Source organism: Schistocerca nitens, chromosome 2 (assembly GCF_023898315.1).
Source record: "Schistocerca nitens isolate TAMUIC-IGC-003100 chromosome 2, iqSchNite1.1, whole genome shotgun sequence".
In the NCBI taxonomy this organism is placed as follows: domain Eukaryota; kingdom Metazoa; phylum Arthropoda; class Insecta; order Orthoptera; family Acrididae; genus Schistocerca; species Schistocerca nitens.
Genome location: NC_064615.1, coordinates 1,048,450,976 through 1,048,463,339, shown reverse-complemented (window position 1 = coordinate 1,048,463,339; position 12,364 = coordinate 1,048,450,976). Strand labels below are relative to the sequence as shown.

General features: G+C 40.1%; 1 protein-coding gene across 1 annotated transcript in view; it reads left to right on the top strand.

Annotated features, from left to right (window-relative positions):
- Positions 1 to 12,364, top strand: part of LOC126237392 (histone acetyltransferase KAT6A-like) — a 295,463-nt gene that overhangs the window by 215,385 nt on the left and 67,714 nt on the right. The window contains exons 5-7 of the mRNA XM_049947479.1: positions 1,361 to 1,482; positions 6,369 to 6,460; positions 9,922 to 10,085. Coding sequence (XP_049803436.1) covers positions 1,361 to 1,482; positions 6,369 to 6,460; positions 9,922 to 10,085 — 378 coding nt within the window. The remainder of the gene's footprint in view (positions 1 to 1,360; positions 1,483 to 6,368; positions 6,461 to 9,921; positions 10,086 to 12,364) is intronic.

The window sequence follows — 12,364 nt, the reverse complement described above, 5'->3', positions numbered from 1 at the left end:
CCAGAACCTCCCACAGAAGAACCCCAAAAGTGCCCCACTTGTGACAGGATACGTTCCAGGACTGGATCAGACTCTGAATGTGGCTCTCCAGCAGGGATACGACTTCCTCAAATCCTGCCCTGAAATGAGATCCATCCTTCATGAAATCCTCCCCACTCCACCAAGAGTGTCTTTCCGCCGTCCACCTAACCTTCGTAACCTCTTAGTTCATCCCTATGAAATCCCCAAACCACCTTCCGTACCCTCTGGCTCCTACCCTTGTAACCGCCCCCGGTGTAAAACCTGTCCCATGCACCCTCCCGCCACCACCTACTCCAGTCCTGTAACCCGGAAGGTGTACACGATCAAAGGCAGAGCCCCGTGTGAAAGCACCCACGTGATTTACCAGCTGACCTGCCTACACTGTGAAGCTTTCTATGTGGGGATGACCAGCAACAAACTGTCCATTCGCATGAATGGACACAGGCAGACAGTGTTTGTTGGTAATGAGGATCACCCTGTGGCTAAACATGCCTTGGTGCACGGCCAGTACATCTTGGCACAGTGTTACACCGTCCGGGTTATCTGGATACTTCCCATTAACACCAACCAGTCAGAACTCCGGAGATGGGAACTTGCCCTTCAGTATATCCTCTCTTCTCGTTATCCGACAGGCCTCACTCTGCTAATTTCAATTTGCTGCCGCTCATACCTCACCTGTCTTTCAACAACATCTTTGCCTCTGTACTTCCGCCTCGACTGACATCTCTGCCCAAACTCTTTTCTTTGCCTTTACAAATGTCTGCTTGTGTCTGTGTATGTGCGGATGGATATATGTGTTTGTGTGCTAGTGTATACCTGTCCTTTTTTTCCCCCTAAGGTAAGTCTTTCCGCTCCCGGAATTGGAATGACTCCTTACCCTCTCCCTTAAAACCCACATCCTTTCGTCTTTCCCTCTCCTTCCCTCTTTCCTGATGAAGCAACCGTTTGTTGCGAAAGCTAGAATTTCGTGTGTATGTTTGTGTTTGTTTGTGTGTCTATCGACCTGCCAGCACTTTCGTTATCTCCCCCTTCACCCTACACACACACACACACACACACACACACACACACACACACACACACACCATAGAAACACAAATTGGGAAAACATCTGTGATGGGGCACTAGGCCTTTTTTTCCCTACAGCTTGCCACTGATTAGCAAGTATCTTCTACCAAATTAGTGAAGCAGTGCTACACTAATTCTGTTTCTCTATGGAAGAAACTGCAATTTCTTCTTTGCTTAAATCAGTTGTCACGTAAGTGTGAACTCTGCCAGATTTCATTGTTAATTGCTGTTATACCTTTCAAAATACTTTGAATTTGTGTTGTTGTTTCAGGTTATTGGCAGGTGTTCGGGCCACGAAAGAACCTGCTGGAAGTACTGCTACCCCCAGCAAGAAAGGAAAACGTGTATCTGATCAGTCTCCCGCTAACGACTCGAGCTCTGGCTCAGAGGAGGGTAATGACACAGCCGCTACCAGCTGTTACTCCTCTTCCTTCCTCTCTCAATCATCTGGTGGCTGCGGTGGTGGTCCACACCTATCCTCAGGGCCTGGGGAACAAAGCAGTAGGGAACAGAACAGGCTTGAAGAAAAAAATGATCGGATCTCTAAGGAGAAGCAGAAATTTTTCCGTTCTAGTGCATTTTATGCTGTTCACAAATCGAAACGGGTAGCATCTCAGCATCAGGGCACAGGAGCAATGTCTGTTACCCAGAAAGTCAGTGTGGGGCCAGTTGTAGGAGGACACTGTACCAGTAGCAGTAGCAGTAGTAGCAACAGCAGCAGCAGTAGCAGCAGCAGCAGCAGCAGCAGTAGTAGTAGTGAGGATGAGTCAGACTCAGGAGGCTCGAGCACAGAGAAGGGTAAAAGTCCAGCCAGCGCAGTAGGTGCCCTTAGTGCCTCACCACAGGCAAGCAGAGTGAAAGTTAGTACCTCTCTGTTTCACCCGTCACCTCAGAGTGTGCAGAGGCCCAGGCCTTCTAGGACTTTCCTGTCCCCAATTACCAGTGTCCCATCCACAACAAGTATCAGAAGCTGTGCACCTTCCAGCAGCCCTCCTTGGGGTTTTGCTGCAGCTGCTGCAGCCGCAACTGCCGCAGCAACAGCTGCTGCAGCTTCAAAAGAAGATAAGAAAGAACCATCCAGTACAAAACTTGCTGGACCTGTAGAGCCCAAGTTGCCATCGTTTCATGGGAGAACAAATGTTGATGATAAGAAGCAGTCGGCAAACACGTCTATAGCCAGCTGCTTGAAGCAAGTCACACCACTTAGACAAGAAACTTCCTCACATGAAAAGAGGACATCGACAAGTGCTTACAGAGTACAACCTGGGTTTGGGCAGTTAAAGGGTCTGTTTGATGGGCTGAGTCATTTATTTACAGCACCTTCTCACAACAGAAAACGGACTGTGGGTAATGTGAACTATAGTCTCAGTAGGCGGAAGAAGGACAATAAAGAAAAAGTACAACCAAAGCCTGAAGATAAAGAAGTTCTGTCACATGAAACAAAAAGGGCTACCCTTGAGACTGCCCGAAATGATACGGCTTTTGTCAATACAACAAGAGATGTCAAAAAATCACTTGCCAGTACAAGATCAGATGGTGTCTCCCCTAAACAAAGTGTTACAGGTCCAAGTAAACAAAATTCAGCTTTCCAGCGTGACTCTACAGCTTCTGTCTCACCTGTGTTACCTCCAGTGAGTGTACCTTCCAGTAGTAGAAAATTTGCCAGACTTGGTATTTTTGCACCCAGCAGTGATTCTGAACATTCTTCAGCTGCATCCGTTTCTTCTACATGGAGTCAAATGACACCATCTCGTTTAGTGAAGACAGCTGTCAGTAGCAAGAGCTTAGAACAAGAGAGACGAAGAATGCTGAAAGGAGGTGCTTTCTTTGAAGGTGGTCTTATGTCTGGCTTAGGATTGTTTGGATATATGGTGGGACATACTCTCCCTTTTCCCTTTCTCCAACCATCATTGTCTCAGCCTTCTCAACATTCTCAGGAGGACCCAAAATTGAGAAAACGTCATCTCTCAGAGGAAGCCACCCAAACCCACCATCGCTACCACCATCACCACCACAGATACCATCCAGTACCAGTGCCATCCACATCCATCGTGCTGCCACACAAGCAGACGGGTAAGAAACCCACCATTCCTACTGCGGGTTTATTTAGCCTCCTGCTTCTTGTAATTCACTTACTCTCCCCTGTAAAACTTACTTGCTTGGAGAAAAACCCTTTTATTTATCACATAGAAGTGCAAGCAAAGTTCTCCCTGCAAGGAGTGAATGGAGTCTTGGAGCGGAATGGTACTGTGTGTGTATGTTTTGAATACCCTAGCATGTTGTGGTGTGCGGTGGCATTGTAGAAATCGTAATCCTTTCCACAATTATCCACTAAATGGGAAAGATGGGGAGGAAGGTCACTTGACTGGGTGCTGGCTGGCAGATTTGATAACAAAAACAGAAAGAAAAAAAGTAATCTCTTCCCTGTGCTCGTACTTGGCGTGGCTTGACTTGTCTGCTTTAAATGTGGATCGGCACTTTCTTTCTTGATATTACTTGATTATTGAGGAAAGGTATAGGTAGAAGCTGTTCTGCTTTGCAGGGTTCAGGGGGCTTCTATATATCAACAAGGAGTTTTTCAATCCATTGTTATCACTTACCAGTTACTATTTGAAGTCTGATAATAAGTGTATGTTTGGTATGGATGTGTGATTGTGTGCACATATGTGTGTGAGCATGCATTTTGGCATGCTTGCATTGATGTATGTGTGCCTCTCTCTCTCTCTCTCTCTCTCTCTCTCTCTCTCTCTCTCTCTCTCTCTCTCTCTCTCTGATACACACAATGTGCAATGTGTATGTACAAGAGTGTGCACGCACTGGGTTTATTGCTTTCATTTCTCATATTTTTGATTGGGTCAAATTTGCTTCCCGAATTTGTGCTTCTTTGTCCAGTTATGAGTACACATTTCAGCGATTAGATGATTTTGCATGTTCAGTATGTGGCGAATGGTCTAACTCTTCTTTAACATTTCACCCTCGCCTTACATAAATAATTCACTTTCACTGTACTAAAATAAATGCTGCTTGCTGGCACCTATTCTCCAAAATATACCACCAGTACCTGCACTGAAATTAGTTAAATTAGTCCTTAATACAGTAATCAGTTAAACTGTTGTAGATTATTAAGTGGCATACAGGCCATTAATAGATATAAATATTGCTGTAATTTATATATTTAAAAACATTCAATTTCTTTTTATTAATCCTATGTAGCATCCTATGTCAAAAACAGTTTTTCGTGTGATGGGAATATCAGGAGAAGAATAATAATCTGTTGTGGAGCAAGTAGTCCTACATATTTAGTATTATCATTCTATTGGTGAAATTAGACTTTATAGTGTCAGGGACTGAGAATTTTATTTACGATTGAGTTTATTGATCTGTTAACCATTCATAACTTGAAACATCAGAATGGAAAATTTTGTTTGCACTTTAAAAATCAAAAGCTTTAGTAATAATATGATAGTACCTTCAGTGTCTTAATTTCAACTGCTTAGTAGCCATTAATGAGGCAATCCTTTTCAGTATTAACAGCATTTAATGTTGCAGTTTATGTTGTACTGTAGTTAAGTCTGTTCAGTTTTTACCATATAATAAAAAAACTGTCATTTTAAGCAATGAGATTGAATAGATAACATTCTTGAAGTGTAAAAATAGATATTTAGTGAGAGTAATTTGTAATCAATTTGCCACATAACCTTGGTATGAATCAGCATTTACTAAGTTTGACACACACACAAATTTTGCAGTGTGCATTCATTCAAAACAGCCAACAATTCACTTAGTTGATATATTTGACTTTTTATTTGTGTGTTTGCAGAATTTAAGCATCATATTTTATCTCGAGAAATGAAATTCAGATCATAAAGATAAGTTGTTTTGAAACTGAATGTAGAAGTTATAATTGGGTTCCTTATTTACATCTAAGAGTTTCTGTTCATTAAAATATCATTATTTCCATGTGTTTTTGTAGTTTTAATTTTTTTAACCTTTCCTTTGTTATGGTCATTGGGGAAAATAAAAAAGAATAGTAAGGAAATTAAGAATGCTGGAAGTTTTGGGAAAGCAAAGAACATTTCTGCATCTTTCCAGAGTATCCTTCTATTTTAGAAATGCATTTGTGCCCCTCCTCAGACCAGCAAGTGACAACCCCATGATGTCATATTGAGAGCATTGTTCAGGCACACTCCAGAAACAAACAGCTATTGTTTTTGAGAAAGGAGGAAATAAAATTTTGACTCTGGAATGTATTGAATGTAGATGGATTTGAGATAACTCGTTAAATGCTCATATTGCTACAGTGTGAGCATGCATGATGTTGTGGTGAGAGTTTCTCCATCTCCTTCCTGTCAGAAAGCTTAAGAAACACTTTCCAATAAATCTGTCTTCAATATCACTATCCTAAAATCCTTTAACATGGTTGGGGGCAGCCACTGCACCCCCTTAAGAGTGAAGAAAGAGCACATTCCTTGCTACCATGAAACTGAGTTTGATGTACTACTTGATGCACTAGAGTTACACCCAGCAAGAATTTGTTGCCACTGTTTCCAACACTAAGCCATTGTTGCTGAGGTAGGCGGTGTGGTATTCACTGACCACAAACTATTGTGACATAAAAAACTCTTAGCAGATCTGAGAGATGGTTGTCAGTTCGAATACCTTCAGATGCAAATGTGGGTACAATGAGCAGTTCCCTAAGTCATTCTCTGAATACATAACATACTTGCATTTGTAATGCCTGTTGATAAGTGTGCACATTGATTTTTCAGAAAAAGTTCTTTCATTTCTAAATTAGTGAGCCAGTGTGACTAACAAAGTAATGAAATGAAATCGCTCAAAGAAATGCGGGAAGTTGAGAGTTTTAGCTTCCCAGCTCTAATTAGGTTATCAATCAGAGCATTAGAGCTGCTGGAGAAAGACAGTTGAAGCATTAAGAGTCAAGGGTACCTGAAAATCACAACGTAACACTCACAAACAAATACATGACTGTGAGAAGAGCCACTGATATTCTGTTGTTCATGACAGTATCTGATATTCTGTTGATCATGACAGTTCAGACCTTTCTACCGCATTTAATGCCCAATCTTGTTGAAATTATAATATATTAAATTTGGTTCTGTAATGGAAAGTCAGCCTTGAGCACATAGCAGTGGACTGGAAACCACTGTTTCTCAAAACTTCCAGAATGATATACTTAGATGTAAATTTTTATGTTGTCTCATGTTAATGTAATTGTACATGTATGCCGTGGTTAACAGGACTGTATGTTTCTATTTCAGATGAAGTTGTTCCTGAACCTAAGACACTTCCTCCAGGTGTTACACAGAAGGATGTGACGTTATACAAAGAAACTCGTGAAAGAGCAAATTCAGTAAGTAATACTGATTTGTGCATTAGTACCAATTTCATGTGCTTTATTGTGTATTTAATTACCAGCAGTTTTGAATTATTAATCTTTGTCAGTATACTTCTGCAAGCTTAATTAATAGTTTTCTTTTTAATTAAAAAAAAGCCAATTTGTTTCTGTTATGTGGTATGACTAAAGTTACTGACTTCCGTAAGATACAGATAAATCACAAGTGACTGAGAGATGTCGGCAACCAGCCACAATAAACAAAGTGATCAAATAGTTGAAACTGTTATGGACTCAGTGGTTTCTTGTGGTTATATTTTGCTGTTTTTTTTTTAAATAGTATTCCAATATATTATCAGAATTCTTATGTCATCATAATTAAAGTAACTCGGAAAGGGGGGGGCGGGTGGGAGAGGAGAGGGAGACAGAGCAGTTTACCCACACATTTTTGCACAGTGGAACTGCTCCAACATAAAATGTGCATTACACTATCTATACTTGAACATAAGGTTTAGAATGGGGCAGCTGATGGTGCTGTTAGTGAGGGTAAACAACTAGGATATTCATTTTCTAGATTAAGTGCAAAACACATATTTGACATTCACATTGTCAAACAATGATGCATAAAGTTTACAGACTGCTCTGTTGGCCAGTATTTGATGTTAAGATTTGTGAATGTGGTGTATCCACAAGGGATAAACTATAGGGATACTACTAAGGCTGGTGTATGACACTGTCATATTTGTCAGTTTTGATATGTCAAAGAAATTTGATGGTGTAATACGGAACTCTGTCAAATCTCACCTTTTGTCAAATAAATATGATCAAATCTAGGGCCTCGCTGTTGGTTTTATCATAAAAGTTGTTTGTCTTCTGTTCACTGCAAAGTTAAACACAACCGCTTGGAACGTGGGCATCACTACGTGTATTTGATGTCTTTGTGTAGTGTGTTTGTAAACATGGCTTCAAAGATTGTGTGTTCCTTAGTCTCTTTTTAATAAACTTGCTTCGACTAAAGTGGGCGGTGAGCAAGGGGCGCAGTGCATGCTATTAATTGTGTGTTGATGGGCAGGTGAAATATGCTGCAGGTGACTTCATGTCCACAATCACAACTACCGCCATCCACCTCTACATCTGGAAACTTTTCAGCAAGCCAGAATAGAGGATGCAGTCACACTCCACAATAATAATAATAATAATAATAATAAAGCTTTCCATTCTATGTTGTCTGTTTTTTAACTCTGGATGCCACAAGTTAAAAAGTGGGTCATCTGTTTAGTACTTTTTATTAATTTTGTAGTTGCTGGAACACTAATTCCATAATTAAATTATTCAAAAGTAAAATAGCTCTTATGCCCATATAGTGTACTAAACATTTATTTACTTTCACATATTCCCTCTTCAGTTAATCGCTTCACACATTTCTAGAATTATTTTGGTTAAAGTGCAATGTGATATTAGATTGCTGTTTTGTAAACTAAAGTAGCTCTTTCCTGCATCAAGAAATCACAGTTAGCCTGTCTTGTGCACATATAGCATTTCTCAAGAGAGTATTCTGTTTTGTAATATGAGAAGCCACTTTACTGAGCAAATACTGAAATACACTCTCATCCATTTGTAAGAAATTTGTATATAAGGCTTGACATCCCCACTTGCAGCTCTTGTAACAAATTTTGCTGAATGCTTTTACTATCTTGACATAGTACCTATGGCTTCATCCAAGTACGTTTCCTTTTTTTTCCGCCCCTTTTTTTCCAGATAAGCACACAATCCTATTGTAGTACTAGCAGCTGCACCGCATAATAAGAAATTGTTGTCCGTCATCTTGAAATTTGACAAAAAATATGACGACAGTCTAATACCCCTTTTTAGTGCCACGTCAAAGATCTTTGTCAAAGAAATTTGACGAATGCTTGATATTTCTTTGTCAAAGAAATATGATTGTACAATACCGACATAATCTTCTTTGGATTTGCAGCTCTTGCAGTAGCCATGCACAGACAAAATTACTGGATATCGCATCCACCAGTTTTGCAAACAACTGTTTTTCATATGAACCCAATGATTGTTCCATAAAGGTGCTGAAACATGTTTGGGTTTGCGTAATGGGCAGACCTGATATCCAGTAAACTAGGAATATTGTTCACCATTTGTAATTGGAAGGAGAATTTTGCAGTGTGTGCTGTAAATGGACAGCAGATTACATGTCAGGAGACATCTCTGTTCATAGATGGATGCCACTTTACAGCAAATGTTTACTGGGAAGAAAAGGAAATTAAATCTGTTGATCAATAATCTCTGCAATAAATGTATTAAAATGTGGCGGTGATCGTGTGTTTGGAGAATTCAAGACAAAGAGGCCTCAGTGATGTTTCTCTTGGTAGACCTCGGTGATCCTTCTCTTGGTTCTTACGTGACTATGCTTGTCCTCACAGTAAAAAGTATTTTCATGCCTTCTTCTTCCTACCTGAATCACATGGTGAGTCAGGATGTTCTTTGGACTCTTATTGCTGCTCAAAGCCTTCCCCTGACCCATAGTGTGCTGAGAACATGGAACTTGCATAAACATCATTATCGGTAGCAACATAGCATAATACAGCTTACCATAGTGTGTAACATAATTGAGACAGGACCTTTAACTGTTGAGGAAAGCGGTATGTCAAGTGTCATGTAAGTGAAGTGTAAAGAAATTGAGTCGTGGAAGCATGCTTCACCGCCTTATTTAAATCTTGAACTTGTTCGTTTTTCCAGGCTTTATTGAAATTTTTCCAGTATGCCGTGTTTATCATGTCCTCATACCAGGTTGAGTCCCTGATTATTTGCTACAATTCTGCTGTGCAGTAACATGTTGAAATTACTGTCATCTGTCCCATCTTCTTCTGCAAGCAGCAGCTACTTAAATTTCTCTGATTCTTAAAACTTGACAGGCATTCTTCACAAGGCAATGAAAGAGAAAGTATGAAGATCTGCTTATGTGTAGAATTAAATACTATCTAATAATAACAGGGCCAACGTCCTTACTGCAGTGGTAACACTAGTTCCCATCAGATCACTGAAGTTAAGCACTTTCGGGCTGGGATGGCTGACCATCTGGTCTGCCGAGTGCTGTTGGCAAGCGGGGTGCACTCAGCCGTTGTGAGGCAAATTGAGGAGCTTCATGATTGAGAAGTATTGGCTCCGGTCTCGGAAACTGACATACGGATGGGAGAGCAGTGTGCTGACTACATGCGCCTCCATATCCACATCCAGTGACGTCTATGGGCTGAGGATGAGACGGCGGCTGGCCGGTACTGGGCCTTCAGGGCTTTTTCGGGAGGAGAATTTAATAACAACAGTGTTCTTCAGAGATAGAAAGATGAAATATTTTGTATCTGTTATTTCATGACATACTTCAGTAACTGTTATACTCCAGTTTCCACTTCATTTCTAAGTATTAAGTCTTTCCACATATATTGTTAACATATTGAATTTTCTTCTAGGCAACACCAGCGGTATTACCTAATGTGGATGCACCAGCCACATCTAGTGGAGTAGTTTCTCCTTCAACAGCAGCAGCCCAGCAGAGGTGCCCTGCTGCTATTGAATTTGGCCAGTATGAGATACAGACCTGGTATTCCTCACCGTACCCGCAGGAATACGCCAGGTGCGTCGCTGAATATACTATATTATCTTTTCAAAGGTGGTGTTACATTTCCCGCCAATTAATTTTAAGATACATGATTATTAATTAATTTTAGTTCAACATTAAGGAAATTCCATTGATTGTAAAAGTAAAGGTAAATATGCCAGTGGTTACAGAATGAGAATACATGTACCATAATTTTAGGCACCAAATTTACTGTGGATTGATTTACAAATGGTTCAGCGCCAATTTGAGAACTTATGTTGGGAAAACAGCTCTATAGAAATTGTTGACATGTTTGTTGTATTACACAAATTGCATCATTTTATAAAATTTCCAACAGAAGACCAAATGAGAAGTTATTTCAGTTGTGTACTCATAGCAGTTCACATCACACCAGTCATTTTACAGATGGTGAGTGTAATAAAATAACTGAAATATCTGCAGCCCCCTCTGTAAATGCATACAAATATCCAAAGTGTCATAGAGGAAATACGTTCACAGAACAGTTGGATTTAGCTGTATGTATAGAATTAAATTAACTTAAGAGTAGTGCTGCTGTACTGGCACAACACATGTAACATCACCACAATGAATGTTTCACTCCACAGTGAAGTGTCCACTGATCTTAAAACTTCCTGGCAATTTAAAATTGTGTGCCTGATCGAGACTCGAACTTGAGTCCTTAACCTTTCATGTGCATGTGCTCTACTAATTGAGCTACCCAAGCAGGACGTACACCCCATTCACACAGCTTCACTTCCACTTAATCTGTCGGCAAGTTTCGTATCAACACGCACTTCGCTGCAGAGTGGAAAGTTTATTCTGGGAACATCTCAGAAGCTGTAGCTCCACCATGTCCCCACAGTATCGTTTCTTCCAGGAGCGCTGGTCCCACAAATTTCACGAGAGAACTTCTGTGAAGTTAGTAAGGTAGGAGATGACGAATTAGTGGAAGTGAAGCTGAAAGTACAGGTCATGGGTCGTGCTTGGATAGCTCAGTTCAGTTGAAGAGCACTTCCTGCCAAAGGCAAAGCTTCAGAGTTAGATTCTCTGTTTGGCACACAGTTTTAATTTGCCATGAAATGTCATCTGTAACATTGTTAGTAGCCAACATTAAGTGGCAAACTTCAACTATTGTAATTATCACCACCACCAATATTTTGCACGATGGCAGCTGACATTATGAGAAGTTTATCATATTATTCTTGTATTTCTTTGTGATATTTTTACAAACAGGAGCTGTCGTGAATGCACATATTTCTTGATAATATTTTTACTAATAATTAAGACAGCATCTGTTTTGTGAAAAAAAAAAAAAGACCCCTGTTGTGCAGATGTTTTGTAATAAACTGGCAGCAGGGTTTGCTAATTTGAATAGTGACAAATAGGAACTGAAATGGTAACCCAGTTCCAACTACATGGACTTCCTGGTTAATTTCATAGTTACTAATTGATGTGGAACTCTTAAACACCATCCTCATCTGGCTAACACCCACTCAAAGTATCATCAAAAGGTGCTGCTGTTGATGTTCAGCTGTTACAGAATCAAATTTGCTTAACAGTGACAGCAGCAAGTTATATTTACTGAAAGATGCGACATTTACATGAATTAATTGTGCCTTGTCATGCATCTTCTTGTAGTACTTCTGCTAAATCGCTCATTTTTCTAGGTATTGAGGAAAGGCAGAGATCACTAAGGGACATATCTTATCCATTATTAAGCTGTTTGGCAGTTCACAACATTTCAAGCAAAGCTGATGCTTAAAAAATGGAGCAGGTCTCGTTGTTTGTCCTGGTACATTGTGTTTCAGCAGAGTCATAGTATTTTCATTATGTTTCATGCCACTAGTACTGGGCATGCATAACCATTGAAAATTTGAAGACGGCAAAACCTCCAAATGACTTTTCGCCACATTGGAAGTGTCCAAATCCCGCTGCAACGTATATTTCTGTAATTCAGTGGAGTTGTTGGTACATAAATGGAGTCTTATATTAAAGACTAACAACACCTGCTGTTTCCTCTCAATCTGCATTTTAAAAAAGTTCTGTGGTATTTGTTGTCAAAAGGTGCCCTGGGTTTGCATTCAGAAGTGTGCTCAAACCTCCTTCTGATCATCCAGATTTAGTTTCTCTAGTATTTCCCTAGATGGATCAACATAAATTATGGGATCGTATCTTGGACAGTTATCCTTCCCCATACTTGGTGTATTCAGATGGTGCTGTCTTTAGTGACCTCATTGCCAGTGGGACTCTAAAAACAATAATGTTCCCCCTTTTTACACTAGTTTTGATCTTTG